Source organism: Lissotriton helveticus, chromosome 7 (genome assembly GCF_964261635.1).
Source record: "Lissotriton helveticus chromosome 7, aLisHel1.1, whole genome shotgun sequence".
In the NCBI taxonomy this organism is placed as follows: Eukaryota; Metazoa; Chordata; class Amphibia; order Caudata; family Salamandridae; genus Lissotriton; species Lissotriton helveticus.
The window spans coordinates 1,653,300,163-1,653,317,254 of NC_136068.1; the positions used below are offsets into that span (position 1 = coordinate 1,653,300,163).

General features: G+C 48.2%; 1 protein-coding gene across 1 annotated transcript in view; it reads left to right on the plus strand.

Annotated features, from left to right (window-relative positions):
- Nucleotides 1-17,092, plus strand: part of LOC144767593 (trypsin-like) — a 189,606-nt gene that overhangs the window by 25,570 nt on the left and 146,944 nt on the right. The window contains exon 2 of the mRNA XM_078651002.1: nt 10,101-10,254. Within this exon, the coding sequence (XP_078507128.1) occupies nt 10,250-10,254 (5 nt within the window). The 5' untranslated portion in view covers nt 10,101-10,249. The remainder of the gene's footprint in view (nt 1-10,100; nt 10,255-17,092) is intronic.

Here is a 17,092-nt window from a genome sequence, read left to right on the forward strand (position 1 = left end):
ACCTTCTGGGCATATATATCCAAAGCAGTGTGCTATATGGTTCATTCAACAGACGCCAACGATCAAGTTCCTCTCATTCAAGGATGTAGCAAACTTTGAGCCCTTTCTTGATGAAGGACGCCCTCAACTAACTAAAAGCTTATATATGAAATTTAGATATGGTGTATTGAACATAAACGCAATCACATCATGCTGGGCTAGTAATCATGATGGAACTGACAATGATTTGTGCTCTTTATGCCCAGATAAAGCCAAAGAAAACGATTTGCATGTTTTATTCTTCTGCCCTGTATATGCTAAACCCAGGAAAAAATGGATTAAACCAATTAGTAAAAACCTAGGTACAATATCCTGCAAAGAGGCAGAAAAAATATTAAAGACTGATACAGCCCAAGCATTCGTTCTTAGCGTAAGCAAATCTTTATTATCTGTAAGCTTTTTAAGGACCAAAGTAGGATTGAAGTTATAGTCAACCTGATCCAGCATTATAGAGAATTTTTTCAATGAATTTAGTTTGTGTACGGTGCAGGGAATACGGGAATTCTTACTGTATTACTTAATAATTAAACATTAATATCAAATAGTTTTTTCTATGCTTTAAGTATAGAAGTATAATTAAATGGACGTTGTAAATAGGGTTTTTTACTTGAGTTATCCTTAATTTTAATTCTTAATGCCTTTTTTAACATATTTAAAATCATATTTATGTTTTTAGTCAAAGGGCGATAGGTCATATACAAGTCTATTTCCTTTACAGTTTCTATTAATAGATTAGTAGTAATGGCATTGACGCACTATTTGTAATAGGTATTGTATGTGTTTATATGTATCTGTTATGGTTTCAATGAACCGAAATAAAGATTTTTTGATTGAATGATTTGATTGATTGATTACACACACTGGATTGGCAGTAATGCTTTAAGTGCAGGAGCACAATATAGATCATAATCACAATGGTGCTTTGCAGACCAGAAGAGATTATGGGTACTAGAATGGCAATGTGTTTTTTACAAACTGGAGTTTAGCAATGACCAGGCAATGGTGTTTTAAATGGCGTGCCGGATGAGTATATGTCATGGCATTCGGGGTCATATGTGCTTTACATACTGAGGGGTATTGCAATAATTTACGTGAAATGTATGCATTTACATGTTATGTTATGTTATGTTAGTAACACTTTTATGGTATACACCCGTTACAACGGATCTTTTACTCCGCACTACCATTACAACGCGACCATTACTCCGCATACCATTACAACGCATTGCGCTGGGGGGCGCTCTAGGATAGGGAATAAGTATAATTTACTATCCAACACCTTCCCTAGGGTCCACGGGGACTGGAGTTAGAATAGTAAATTATACTTACCACTATCCAGCGCCCCAAGGCGCTATGCGTTGTAACGGTATGCGGAGTAAAAGTCGCGTTGTAATGGTCTGCGGAGTAATAGTATGCGTTATAACGTCATACATCCCACTTTTATAGCGCACAGCTGCCCCAGCAAAGGGGCGTCCCGGCGCTTCTGAAAGAGTACCCAAACACAACACAGCCGTGCAAGAGCAGGGACGCACAGATCTGGAACCTAAGGACTATGAGGGAACAAATACGTTTTGATAGCCCTCCTAAATTTCAGCAACTCATCAATTTCACGAATTTCAGATGGAAGAGAGTTCCACAGTTTTGCGGCCAGGACCCGGAAGGAGCGACCTCCTGCTCTACATAGTCTAAACCGTGGAACCAAGACCAGGTTTTGGCCCAAAGATCTGGGGAGACATGGACAACAGCATCATGCCAGTTTCTTTCAGCATCATGATGGGCAGCTCCACAGACTGAGACATTGGCAATCACTGTAAAGGTGAGCATTAGTCAGTGCCCTGGACTGTTTCAGCACTGGCAATCAAACTTGGAGGGCATACAACTGAGCAGAACTCTGGCATATGGAAGTATGGTATATTATCACTTTTCCCTGATATGGCATTTTTATGGGTGCTCCCTGTCCCAGTCCTTCCTACTTGAGGCAGTCCTGCCTCCACCCAGCCAATCACAACGCCAGTATGTTTAAGCTACATAAGCCCTGCCCACCTACCGACATGTCTGTTTTTTTTCTGCTCCAACGGCGGTCGGAACGCTGGTGCTTCCGGTTCCTGTTTCCTGGTCTGGATTTTCTTCAGGATGGTGCTGTGAGTGTTTGAAATTGCAGTTTTATGTTTCTGTATTGTTTTCCTTGTTGTTTTATCGGTGCGACTGCTCTGGTATTCCGGTCGGCCGTGCTCCTGTGCTGGGGTCAGGGATGCTCCTTGTTCATGTGCTGTGCTGGGGCGGGGAGTTTTTTGGTTTCCTGGCCCCGGGTCAATCCGGCGCTGGGCTTCTCATGCAGCTTCTGGCCCTTGCGGCCATCATCTTTTGATCTACGGCTGTGGGTGGAGACTACAGGGCTTTATTTCCTTCGCCTGTCTCACCTTTGCGTGATTGGGTGATTGGGGGCAGTATTTATTGGAGGTTACTGGGCACTTCCTTTGATCGTGTGGTGAGTTCCTGTTAGTTTGACACTGGATTTCTCACCATGAGTGAAGGGGCATCTTCACCTGTGCCTGCTAAGGCGATTTCAAAGCAGCATAATGTTCAGGATCTGCAGGAGGATGATGTTTTGCAAATTTCTAGGGCGGATTTACAGGACTTGATTAATTCTGCAGTCCGGTCTGCGCTGCTGGAGCCTGCAGCTAAGCGGGCTAAGGATGTAATGTAATGTAATGTAAAAATTACTTGTAAAGCGCGGCATTCACCGAACGGTTTCTTGGCGCTGGTCACTTTGTTTGGTGAGAGGCAGAGGGCGGGGAGAGAAAGGTTTATGTGTAGGTGCTGCGGAAGAGGTGAGTTTTTAGGAGAGACCTGAAGTGAAGGTAGGAAGGAGAGAGTCTCAGTTCCAGCGGGAGAGAGTTCCAGAGTGAAGGTGCCAAAAAAGAAAATCTGAGGCGTCCGTGTTTTTTGCGTCTAAAACGGGGAGTCTGTAGGAGCGCAAGATGAGAAGAACGGAGGGGCCTATAGGGAGCATATGGATGCAGGAGAGAAGAGATAAAGGAGGGGCCATTGCCGGCCAATGATTTATGAGTCAGGCAGCCCAGTTTGAACTTGCAGCGCTCTGATACTGGAAGCCAGTGGAGGGCTTTAAGGAGGGGGCGGACGTGGTGGTGTTTTGGTTGGTGATAGATCAGGCAAGCTGCCTGATTCTGTATCAGCTGTAATTTGTTAATTTGGTATTGTGGGATGCCAGCGTACAGGGCGTTGACATAGTCGATCCGAGAGATGACTAATGCCAGCAGTGCTAAGGTGAGGGCTTCAGTGGTCAGAAAGTGAGCTATTTTCCGGATCTTCCTGAGCTGGAAAAAACAGGAAGACACAGTAGCACTGACCTGGTGCTTCATTGAGAGGTCCTGGGAGATGTGAACCCCCAGGCTTTTCACTTTGTCAACAGGGAGGGGGGAGGGACCGAGGGAAGGGGGCCAGAAAGTGGAGTTCCAAGGATTGGATGGGCCTCCGACAAGAACGAGCTCCGTCTTGTCGGGATTAAGCTTGAGATGATGAGCGCCCATCCAATTGCTGATATGGCAAAGGGTAGACTGGACATCTTGGGCCGCTTCATCCCAGGAGTCGAGATTGAAGACGAGCTGGATGTCATCTGCATAATTAAATGCAGTGACATTCCTGCCGCGGAGGGAGCGGATCAAGGGGGTGAGGTACAAGTTAAAAAGAAGGGGTGATAGGGACGAACCCTGTGGAACGCCACAGGTGACCCTCGTCCTGTCTGCCGTAAACTGGGAAAGACGGACTGATTGGTGGCGGTCCACCAGGATGGAGCGAACCCAGTTAAGGGCCGTTCCACTGATGCCCGCCTCTTTGACACGGTCGACTAAGATGGTATGGTCGACCGTGTCAAAGGATGATGAGGAAGACATGGACAATTCCCCTAAGGGAAAGTACGTCCAGGGCAAGGTTTTTTGGGACATGCTGCTCCATATTCGAGAGATGCTTGTGTTTGACCCTAAATCCCTCGCTGAGGAGGGATTTTACGCTCAGTATAGTTCCTCAGTGGTGGATGACCTCCCTTTCCATGATGTCTTGAAGGATATCCTCACAAAGGAGTGGCTTGAGGTGGATAAGCAGGGTATTCCGCGATTCCTGGGGAAGCGGTATTGCCTGGCGGACTTTGATTCTCAGTTTCCTGCGAGGGTAATTCTCTTTTGTCCTCTATGGCTTCCGCCTATTCTTCCTTTTTGTCCTCGGAGGAGGCTTTCCTGTCTGATCCGGTGGAACGTAAGGTGGAGTCTGCTCTCAAGCGTTCTTACGCCGCTTCTCACTTTGGGGTGCGTGCTAGCACTTATGCGGCCTATGCTCCGCAGGTCCTGCTTAAGGATTTCGAGAAACTGTGTGACTGTCTTCAGGATCAGGGGGACCCTACTCCTGTGTTTGCTCAAATGGAGGTCTTAGCACAATTCTTTTCGGATGTCACTTTTGATTCCTTGTGGGCTTTTTCCTCTGCTGCTGGGGTGGCGGTGGCTAGAAGGAGGTCTCTGTGGACAAAACCTTGGGATCTTGAGGCTGCACAGAAGGCCTTGGTCCATAAACTGCCTTTTGAGGGTCCCCGTCTTTTTGGGGAGGCTTTGAATACGATGGTGCAGCGCTCTGCGGAGGAAAAGAAGTTGTTAAAGCCTTTTCAGGCTGCTCCTAAGAAAAGGTCTTTCTTCCAGAAGCAGGGGTTTCAAGGGCTTTTGTCATCCCAACTCTTTTGTGGTCGGGCCCGTGGTCAGGGGGCCGCGTTCCATTAAAAATCCCGGCCTCAGCAACTGTAGCAGCAGCAACATCCTCCCTCTGGTGCAGGACAGAAGTGACTATGCCGCAGGCTCATCTCCGTTTGTTTCTGGACCGTTGGTCAGCTCCGATTTCCGTCCAGTGGGTCTTGTCTGTCATCAGGTGGGGTTAGCAGATTCTCTTCCGGGGCCCTCCCCTCTGGATTGTTTTCTGGTTACCCATTGACAAAAGACCCAGTGCGACGATCTGCCATGTTGTCCAGCATCGCCATGTTGTTCCCGAAAGGGGCTGTGGTGCCGGTTTCAGTGAGGAAGTGGGCCTGGGGCTCTATTCCCGTCTGTTTCTGGTTCCAAAGCCCGATGGTTCCTTCTGCCCCATATTGAATCTCCCTTTTCTGAACAAATTGGTGTGGTTGGATCTGTTTTGGATGGTCATGTTACAGTCCGTCATTCCCCTCATCCAGGAGGGCAATTGTTTGGCTTCCCTGGACTTAGAGGACGCCTATTTTCATGTTCCGGTCCATCCTGCCAGTCAGCGGTTCCTGAGGTTTGCTCTCCAGGGGAGGCATTTCCAGTTTCAGGTTCTGCCATTCGGCCTCTCCACTGCTCCCAGGACTTTTACCAAGGTATTGGCTCCTGCTGTGGGGGTTTTGCAACATCAGGGTTTCTCTGTGTTTCCCCATATTGATGATTGTTTGGTCTCTGCTTCCTCTTTTCCTCAGGCTCTTCTGGTGCTGGAGGCTACGTTGTCCCTGTTCCAGGCGCTGGGGTTCAAGGTGAATCTGGCCAAGTCTCATCTGGATCAGGTTCAGAGACTTCAGCTCATTGGGAGTCTGTTCGACGCCTATCTGGGGGTGGTGTTTCTCTATCCTGTTCGGATCTTTTCCCTGCAGACTCTGTTGTGGGAGCTGTTGAGTCGTCCCTCTCTACTGGCTCGTGTTTGGTTGCGGGTCCAGGGTTTGATGGCTGCTACCACTGCTCTGGTTCCCTGGGCTCGCCTCCATCTCAAGCCCTTGGTGACTCATCTGTTGGCTCAGTGGGACCCTTCCCGGGCGGATTACGAGACTCTGGTTCCTCTCTCCCCTGTTCTGGTTTGGGACTTTGTCTGGTGGCTTTGCACTCCCAATCTGGGGAAGGGGGTGCAGTTTTATCTTCCTCCTCCCCTTTGGCTGACGTCGGATGTCAGTCTTTGGGGTTGGGGGGCCACCTGGGGGTCCTTGGAAGCCAAGGGTCGGTGGTATCGGGGGGACGGTGCCGGTTCCTCGAACTGGCGGGAGTTGGCGGCCATCTGGGAGGCGGTGCAGTTCATTGACGATCATCTCCTCGGGTGGCTCGTTGTTAACTGAACCCATAGGGGGGGACCAGGTGCGTGTCTCTGAACATGTTGGCCTCCATGATTTATGCTTGGGCTGAGAAAACGGCCCCAGCACAGCGAGGCTTGCGGCCTAATTGCAAATGGCGGCGAGTGCAAAAACATTGATACACAAGAGACCCTGCAGGGACTGACAGCTACGAGGGAACGTACCTGACTTCTCCTGTTGCTGCGCACAATCTCCGACCGCAAGGTGAGGAGCGGCTGAGTGCGGAGGACGTGGGCTACGCCGGGCATCACCGCTTGTTGCGGCCATCTGGCAAATCGCCGACTGGGGTCTGGCCGAGACCTGAAGAGGACAAATCACAGTGACCCCAGTACAGAGAGCGACAACTGAATCCACACACCATATGAATCGGGGGAATCCATATTCTAGCGGTTTCAAAAGAACTGCGTGGCACACTTGGAGGTAGGGGGTGTACCTGGACCCTGGTGTTCCCACAGATTCCTCACAACAGCGCCAATCTCCCTCCTCTGACCCTGTGGCCCCAGAGCGGAGTGGTGTGGGGTGCAACACAGAACTGCCCCTATGCCACCCAAAAAAGAGCAGCCCAACAAGGTCTCCATCTACTTCGGACGCCCAAAGCAGGAGGGGTGCAGGAGTAAGAGGGCACCAAGGAGACGAGGGAAATGGGTCTCTCCTGGGAGTACCTCCTTACGACCCTGAAGGACTTCAAAAGGGAGCTTAGAGAGGACATAAAGGTGAACATAGGAGCCTCCTTCAACTCCTTCAAATAGGAAATGCGCACTAAACTTAATGAGCTCCAAGCGGACTCGGACTCCATTGGGGCGCGTACCCTTGACTTAGAAGCGAAATTCCAGGTCCTGGAAGGTCGACTCCAACCCAAGCCTGTTCCCGTCCTCACATCAGGACATCTACTCTGGGAACCCTCCCTCAACTGTTGAGACCTAGCTATTCTGACTGATGCTGGTGGAGCTTCCACAATAGCTATTGGAGAGAAGGGCTGTGGATTCCCTCCTCTGCAGTCCCCTAATGCCCGGTGGAGCTACAAGATAGCTAAAGAGGAGATGGGTTGTGGACTCCCACCCTGCCGTCACCTACCCAGCTGGACCTTGGGCAGAGTTTACCCTCGTCTCTACGTCTTATCTTCCTCCTAACGCTTTACCCTATCCCCTTACCCTTCGTTGCTCCATTCACCTTGTCCCCTATGTTCTGTAAATGCTTTTTGAGGAAGAATCCAGTCTGTAGGCCGTGGAGTCTCAGAGACCCCTCTGAGAGAGTCCACTGTTCAAAGGGTGCCTCTCACAACAGAGATAGGGAAGTGATACAACTTCCACTGGGATCACAGCTTACTGGACTTTGGATGTTGCTTTGACTCGTCTACCGGTTTGTGTCCCCGTCGCCCTTGCCCTCCTCTTTCCATGCGGTGTCTCTCACCCTCCCCTCCTCTTTCCTGCCTTCATTATATGTCTACTTCCCCAGCTCCTATTCCCCTCCCCTGAATTTCTCCCCTTGCCTGCTTTTCCCCTTACGTATTTGCGCTTATTGTTTATCTCGATCTTACAGGTAACTATGTTAACATGCTCTAATAACTGTGTAACCTTTGTAACGATGCAACCTATAACTATGATCTGATACTCATGTAAAGTGCTCTGATACCTCAGGGTCTAGCCAGCACTGTATAAAACCTTTAAAATAAAATAAATAAAAATTAAATCTCATCTGTTGGCCGGGACAGTTGAATTTTCATGCGGACGCTCTGAGCCGCAACCTTCCATCTTCTGTTCTGTATCATCTCTCTCTTCCTCTGTTTCAGTCCCTTAGCCTTCGGTTCGGGACTCCATGGATCGACCTTTTTGCGTCTCTTCTCAACTCTCTCCTTCCACGGTTTTGTTTGGAGGTACTGTGTCCTCAGGCTTGGGCAGTGGATGCTCTTTCGATTCCCTGGTCTTCGGGTCTTCTGTATGCATTCCCTCCCATTCCCCTCCTCCCGAGGGTGCTGCAGAAGATTCGGGGGGGAGAAGTTTTTGGTCCTGTTGATTACTCTTTACTGGCCTCGCCGCTTTTAGTATCCTCTCCTGTTGCGGCTGGTGGAGGGTCGGTTTGTCCGGCTTCCTTTGTGTTCATCTCTTCAGTTTACGCTCCTGTCTCTGCCTTGTCTTTGTCGTTTGCAGCTGACGGCTTGGCTCTTGAGCGGTTGACTTTGGAGTCTTTGGTCTGTTCGTCTGTGGTGGCTCGTGACATCCAGTTGTCTTGCCGCCCTTCGACCCTTAAGTGCTATGGTCATCATTGGAGTTCTTTTGTTTCTTGGTGTTCTTCTCATGGGGTGGATCCTGTACTAGGGGTTCCTACTTCTGTGTTGGACTTTCTCTGAGATGGTTTTTTGAAAGACCTTTCCCCTTCCACGTTGTCTGCTCAGTGGGCAGTTGTTCATGCTTGTCGGGGTCCTGGGGCCTCCTTGGAGGGCGTTGCCCCTATGGTGCGTCGGCTTCTTAGGAGCTTTCGGCTTCATTGGCCGGTTTCTCCTGTTGTCGTTCCTTCTTGGGATTTACCTACTGTTTTGCAGGGTCTTCAGTTGCCCCCTTTTGAGCCTTTGATGGAGATGGATTTGTTGTGGCTGTCAGCTAAGGTGGCTTTTTTGTTGGCCATTACCTCCGCTCGGCGGTTGGGTGAGTAGGGTGCCTTGCTCATTTTGTTTTCTTATTTGCACATCCGGTCATTTTACGGCTTGATCCGGCCTTCCTGCCTAAAGTTTCTTCAAGTTTTCATTTGTAGCAGGAGTCGATACTTCCTGATTTGCCTGCTGAAGGGGATGCCCTTGTTCGAAGGGCTCTCCAGATTTATCTCCAACGTTCCCTGGGGTTCTGTCGGTGGGTGCGTTTGGCAGTCTGCCAATCTTATAGGTCTTTTGCTTTGCCTTCTCCGGCTCATGTGCAGGGTCGTTTGGAGCTTTCTGTGTCTGCTTCCTGGGCTGAGGCGGTGGGGATCTTTATCCAGGAGATTTGTAGGGCAGCCACTTGGCAGTCTCATCACACATTTATGTGCCATTATAGGCTTGATGTTTTACATGCCTCTGCTGACAGTTTTTCTGTTGGCGTCTTAAACGCTGTTGTTCATTGATCTTTTCTTGATTAAAGTTTTGTACTCTGCATGGATCCCTGGTGTCCTGCGTTTTTGGCTTGTTCTCTGCTTGTGAGTTCTTCACGTAGTAAGGACTGGGACAGGGAGGACCCATGAGGGGGTAATGTCTTGTTACTTACCGGTAATCTTCATTACCCCGATTAGGGTCCTCCCCGTCCCAGTCCTCGACCTTCCCACCTGCTGTGTTTGTGTCGGAGTCTTGTTAATAACAGGCATTGCGGTAGGTGGGCAGAGCTTATGTAGCTTAAACATACTGGTGTTGTGATTGGCTGGGTGGAGGCAGGACTGCCTCACATAGTAAGGACTGGGACGGGGAAGATCCTAATCGGGGTAATGAAGATTACCGGTAAGTATCAAGACATTATCATTTTCCCCTGACATGGCATTTTTATATGAGGTTTGTTTTGTAGTGAGACACACTTCATTAGATTACCCCTGCTCCTTTTTTCGCTGGTGTGCATTCGTTGTTTTATGTTGGCATGTTTTGACATTTAGAATTGTTTGGGAGGGAGCATCTAATCAACCTCATTTTGTAATATCTTGCTAGATCGAAGGACAGTTTCAATGATTAAATCATACTCCGCCTTTGGAAGCTAATACGTAAGCAGAATGCTTTCTCCCTCTAAAGTGCCTGTGAAGTATTTAGGCTGTACCAGCCAAAATCCAGTTAAAGGCCTTTAGGGACAGAGGTGTAAATAAATCCTTTCAGTAAAACAGGCTATAAAAGAACAAATTTACACGAAGGAGGAGAACAGAGATAGAAGATAAGTGCACTTTGCCATATATTGATGCTGATGAAAGCTTGTGTCTTCTTTTGCAGCTGTCGCACAAGCACATGATAAGATCCTTGGAGGGTATGAGTGCCCCGCCCACTCCAAGCCCTGGCAGGTGTCTCTCTACTACATCAACAAGCACATCTGCGGGGGGGTCCTCATCAACAAGTGCTGGGTGCTGACGGCGGCGCACTAGATGAAGTAAGTCTACTGAATCTAAAACGGGATGATGAAGGCTTAACCTATGTGCATAAAAAGATCACACATTGTGTCATTTTAGTTAAGGAACCTGATAAACTGGCTGAATGAATATGCACAGATGTTAAAGTGAATCAACGTCCGAAATCCAATATACTTTATTTTGCCCTTGTCATACTTTTATTTCGTCGATTACATTAGATGATTTAAAATCATGATTGATAATCATCATCTTTTGTCTGAATAGCAAGGCAGGCGCCATTGAAAAGTCTAATGCGGCTAACGTGGCATAAGCATTTCTTGAAATTGTTCTGCAGGCTTTACCCCCAGAGGCTTAAGGCAGGCCCTTCAAGGCACAGTGCAGGTGGGACACAAACCCTTCAGGGGTCTTCCTACCATTCAAGAGGACCGTATTCAGCCAAACACCAATGAATGTTTGCCAGATATGGGGGGCTCTGGGGCACCCGCCTTCGGCCTCTCACCCACCACCTCTGGCCACGTACGCAACCTAAGAATCATCCTGGACTTCCACCTGACCATGAAACAACAGATCAACGTTGTCTCCTCTGCCTGCTTCCTCACCCTTCAAATTCCCTGCAAGATTTTCCAATAGATTCCTGTCTCATCCAGGAAGACAATCACCCAGAGCCTCATCACCAGCGGACTCGACTACGGCAACACACTCTACGCCAGGACCACCAAAAAAGATCCAGACCAGCCAGAACTCGGAGGCAAGGATCATCCTCGACCTCCACAGAATAATCAGCATTACCTTGCATCTCAGAGCTCTGCACTGGCAGGCCATTCAGGAAAGATGTCTCTTCAAGCTCCTCACACATTCCTAAAAAGCCCTCCACAAGTCCAGACCCTCCTACCACAACAATTACTGCTTTACATTCCACCAACGACTAGAGAACTCTGATACTCCAGCCTTGCCTTTGCCCACTTCCCCTGCATCCACCGCAGCCTCTGGGGAGGCAGCCCTTCTCCAACCTCACCACCAGGTCTTGGAAAGACCTCCCCTCCACCTGCACATCTCACAATCCCTGAAGGACTTCAAAAGAACGCTCAAGATCTGGCTTTTTGTCCAAATCTTGCACTGCCCAGAAGCACCCTACAAGACCCCTGATTGGTGATTGATTGATGTGCAACTTGCACAGTGACCAGTCTGTGAATGAGTATTGTAAGAAAGCCAGTTAATGATTTGGGGAGCTGGTCTGTAGCAAAGAAGTTAATGATTCAGACAGATTTATATGATTGAATCCTATTTTTTAGCTACAGCCAAACACCAGTGCGCTCTGCCTGGTAGCACCAAAGCAACTGCTGTGAAACACTGGCCGGTGTTTAAAGTACAATAGTATAACATCCCTAGAGTCTGGAACTAAGAGAGTGTTCCAAGACTCTACTGGAATAACACATCTTCTTTTTTTATAAAGGAAAGGAGAGAAAGGAAACACACTGGGGAAAGATTTATCAAAATGTCATGAAATGCAGCTCAGCAAGACACCTTGCTGTGCTGCATTGCATGACAGAGAGAGGACAGGAATTTTCCTTACTTTACATTATATGGTGCATTCCTGTCTTCTCCTTGCAAAATAGATGGAACCTAGATAGAGGAAAAAATGAGGCGAAATAAACATATTAAACCTTGATACGCTTCCTCTGGGAAGGCATAGCATTTTGATGCATTCCTAGGTTTCCCATGCATGGATGCGTGGGAACAACCATGCTCCACCCTGAATGCCTTTCAAGGCAGAGTAACACAAGCATTGCTCCAGATTTACCAAGCCATGCAGGGCCACACAAGGTGGCTTTGAGTGGCTTGGTAAATATCACTCAAGGGTTGGCATTGTCCTGCATCCGCTTGCATGGTGCAAGGTCACCACAAACTTTGGAAAAATCCGGCCCTATGGCTGTCCGAAAATATAATTTGAGATCATGCACAATGCTTACATGGATAATGCAAAACATGCCATGCGAAAGTCACTGGTAATGTTTTTTACTGAAAATAAATAAATAAACAAAATGGAAAATGTCCCTGTTGTCTGCAGCACATGTGCCATTCATTAGGATGACACAGAAAGCATGGCTTCATGCCTACTTGTGCAGCCTAACTCCTGTGGTTTTTAAACCTGCAGGCAAAGCTTTCAAAATAACAAATTTACAAGGGAAAGAAACCTACTTATAAATATTTAAAAAAAACAATCCTGCACAGGCCTTGTAGCCCACAATGTAGGGTGCTGAGTATTTAAAAGTGGTACTTGCAAGAATTTAGTGTTGCTTTGTACCTATAGTAATTAGCACTTAAAATCTATTATCACAATGACGAGCAGTAGTTGTCCTTTAAGGAAAATTATAGTTCAGGATAAAAGCTTTACTTTGCTAACTTTGATTAGGACAAGCTACAGAAATAATTCAGGTACTATTGTTATTTTAATTAATTCAAAATCCAAATCGGTAGTAAAGTCAGACTTTGAGTAATATTTAGGAAAAGTGATTTTTAAAAAGTTAGACTTTGTCTGCCAAAGCTTTTAGTAGGCTAATTAGCATTAGCCTGCCAGCAGCTAGTCAGCCACACCGGCGTAGCTAGGGGGGAGCGGGGCGGGCGGTCCACCCCAGGCGGCACTATTTTGGGGGCGGCCACGACCCCGCGGCACTGGTAGCCCTACTGTAGTAGTATTGGCCTCTTGGATGGCGGACTGGGGAGCAAAAAGAAGTGTGTCTGGTCTTGGCGCCTGGCGTTGCGCGCGTGAGAAGTGTTACTAACTGTGATAGGCCTCACACTGCACCAGTGTGAAGGCAGGCAAGGGAGGAGACAGAGAACCTGATACATCATCAGCCGGAGGGAAAGCAGGGGCCTGTGATCTTGCACCGCTTTCACTGCAACGTTGGATCTCGGACGCTAGCTCTCTGTGTTAATAATCATGGCCGCGCATGAGAGAGGCCTGGGAGAGAGCTGCCTGCAGTGATGTGCGGCCCTGACACACGTCTGGCTCACCGCGACGGCCGTTCAACTCGCGCTCACTCAGAGAGTGTGAAACAATAGTGCCAGCTGCCAGAGTATTGTGAGACCACTACAGACAAGTAAGTTCATTGGTCAGGCAGCCTGCATGCTGCCACTAACTTTAGTGGTGGTGGTGTTCGTGTCACACAGAGAGTCTCACACACAGTGCACTGCAGTTAGTCCGTGAATTTTAGCCCTGGTAGCGGGGCACCGTTGCGCGCCTGTATTAAGTAGTTTATATAGTTAACATTAATTTCCTGGCTGAGGGGCCAGGGCTCAGCTGCGGTATCGTCGGGCATCCGCATTGGATGATGCAAGAGCTGATCCTTTCATTTATTTCAGACAGTAATCTGCAGGCATGGCTGCTCTGTCTCATCATCGTTCTTAGATTTATAATGGTGGGCACCGTCGGTCATTGAAAGCACTAGTAGCTGGGCGTGACCCACTCGGTCTGTAAGTAATTAACTTATTATTCAATTATAATTCAGTCAGCGTCAGCGATAGAGTCTGCAGCTAGATTAGTCAAATAATCTAACTAATTAATTGTGTACTTGAGTTGAGAGTTTGTTACATGGTCACATTATACACATAATGTACACAGTGCTTACACCAATGGTGGCCGCCGGAATTGGGACCAACTCCGACCCCGGTGTCTGAGCTGAAAAACCTGGGAGTCTGGCTGGATGCCGGCCTCACCTTTGTTGGCCACACCAAAAAAACAGCCGCCTGTTGTTTCGGCTTGTTGCGAGGATTACGACCTGTCCTCAAATACTTTGACGCTCCTACCAGGCAGCTGGTGATCCAGGCCACTGTCATCTCGCGCCTGGACTACGCCAGCTCTCTCCTGGTTGGAGCTAATCAGGCGGAAATTACCCGTCTACAACGGGTACAAAATTCTGCGGCTAGAGCGATCGTTGGCTTGCCCAGATTTTGCTCGGTGTCCAATGTTCTCCGCTCCCTTCACTGGCTTCCAGTGAGGAAGCGAATTCATTTTAAGGTTCTTTGTCTAACCTTTAAAATTCTGAAAGGTATTGGCCCCCAAATTATGTCCAGCTTTTTGTCCTTTTATGTACCCACGCGTGCTCTCCGTTCCCAAGGTCAGGCCCTCGCCGTGGTCCCCAGATTCAGGCTTAGCCGTTCGGGAGGGCGCTCCTTCCGCGTCAAAGCGGCTTCCATCTGGAACTCTCTTCCGTCAGATATCCGCCTGATGGAAGATCTTATGCTCTTCAGGAGAGCAATCAAAACGTTTCTGTTTTAAATCCAGTTATTCCAAATGCCTTTTTCTGTTCTTGTTGTGTTATTGTCCTACCTTGTCACTGCGCCAGGACGCTCCTCAGCTGGAGCAGCTGTGCGCATAACAAATAAAGATAACATAACATAACATAACATTTATAAATGGTGCGAGTATTTGTGCTTACTTTATAAATGGTGCAAGCATTTGTACATAATATGTCTGAGACGGCTTATTTTCAATGACTTACTGTGGTGTTTTGGCAGGGCTCCCAGCTGAGCTCTCTCTCATCGAGTGGGGGGTCGTCACGACTCACGTCACCCTCCAGAGGCCCCTCATAACTAGGGTTAGTGCTTTTCAATTTCTGATGCTCTGCACAGTTTCAAGAATTAATTAGAGATTTATGTTGCCCAAACGACTGTAATTTCTGATATTTAGTAGTTTCCCTCCTCTTCATTGCATGCTTTTCGCTTGCGAGAAAGTGTCACTCATAGTCGTTGAAATGTCACTCATAATTTCACTGAAGTTATGAAAATGTCACACATGGCAATCTGAAACATTGGCAGCTATGGCAGTAGAGGGAAAATAAAAGGTGAGATGTTGCTCTGTCTGCACTGTCGGAAGTGAGAACAAGAGCTGTTCTGCAATGCAGGCGCTGGGGGATGGAGACAAAGGCACTGTGTTTTCTCTGTATCGCTGTGCCTTGGGAGCGAAGGCACAAAGGCAGCGGCCTGTCCTGGCACTGCACACGTTGTCATAGAGGGGATCGGATATATTTGGCATGCATGATTTAGCGTCAAGGGGGAGCAAGGAAGGATGTGTGGATTGGAACTTCAGGCACTAAGGGAAATGTAGGGGGGTGTGTTGTGGCACTGCCGTACAGTAGGGTGAGGTGGACACGCCAGGCAATGCGGATTAGGGGGGACAAGGTGGATGTGTTCCATACTGCTGCATGCCCTGGGTGTAGGGAGAGCAAGATAGATGTGTTCTGACACCCCCCAAAGTGAAGGGCAGGGAGATGTGCTCTCGTGCTGACACTGCATGGATTGGTGTCAAGGGTGTTAAGGGAGATGTGCTCTGCCAGCATCGTGTCATGGAAACATGGGGGCGTGTTCTTATTTGGCATACACCGCTTTATTTTCCATTTCTGTGTTTGATTTCAGGTGCATTTCCGCTGCAGCTCTGCATCCTGATGGGTGAGGTGGGTTAGGGCACCGCAGCACATGCACACAATGCTGGCCGATAGCGCCTGCGGTGGTACGTGTTTGAAGTGGGCCTAATTTGGGCGCCCAGTACACATCATGTTGCAGGTCCTCCCACGTTTTGTCCCTTCTTACTCTATCAGGGTGCCCACCATAGACCCAGGAGAGGAGGATGCATGTCAGATGACCACTGGCTATGCAAATATTTTATTTTAGATTACTTGTGGCTAAACTTGTCTTATGGGAACTTCAACGGGCAAGGATCCAACCGTCCTGGACACATTTTGGACACCTCTAAATCCATCGCGCCAGAGTGGCTGTCTCCAAAAATGCCCTTTTCGGGCTCATTGAGCTCAGGGGTGTAGCTTCCGGTAGTGCCTGGGGCCCAGAGACCCGAGGAGCCCTCTGCATCATGGTTATTCCTGTATTTTCTAATTCAAACAGCTTGGAAAGGGAGGTCATTCCATTTCTTGCCCCAGGCCCCATGACACACTGAGTACTAGACTGATTCAGCCCTTTCTTTCTCAAGGGAAACCCTGCACTCCCCACTCCCACCTCCTCCTGAGGCACTCTGGGCAGCATACTTGGCACAGCAACATCAAGAGCCATATGCCATTATTACACATATGACCACTAGCTGGCCTCCACACTTTGTACAGGTGCAGCGCCAAGGATGGGACTACACAGAGCCTGATGTCCCCAATTCAAAACCTTTTTAAAGAGGTGGGTCCGTCCCAGGGTCTAGTGGAGGACCACTGCCAACCCAAGAGGAACTTCTCCAGTGCATCACAGGTATCTCCACAGCAGTATGTTTGAAACGTCTGAAGACAGGAATGAAAGGAGAGGAGCAGACAGGTAAGTCCACCCGGCAAGCGTGTTGAAAATTATGCAAATAGCGGTTTTGCCCCCTAATACCACACATGAATGGTTGGCGCCTGAAAGGATACAAGCATCCATGAACATGGGTCCCAGTATGTTATTTTCTAGTTTTCTTTACCATTAAGGCATTTTCGAGATTTACTATGATATGGATCGGTAATCCCACAAACATCCTTTTATAAGACATGTCACTGTCATGAGTGTAAAATCTGAAAATTTTGGGGAAGCAACAGTGTGGAGATTTTAGTAGCAAAGCGTTTACTGTGGCATTGATAATGCATTGTTGGGGAAAGCTAATACTACCTGGAATCCGAAAGCACTGATAAGGTATTAGTGGAGGAAGATCATGCGTACCTCAACAATGATAAGGCCCTTCTGTGGTAAGGCCATACTACTGAGGTCCTGTAGCAATGAGGAGGTGCTGGTAAAGCAAGTTGGTGGGCCTGGGATTCTCAAGGAATGAGAACACATCAGTTAAGAAGCTGGCGCTGTTGATAGGCCTGGATGCTTTGGTGGATGGTGATG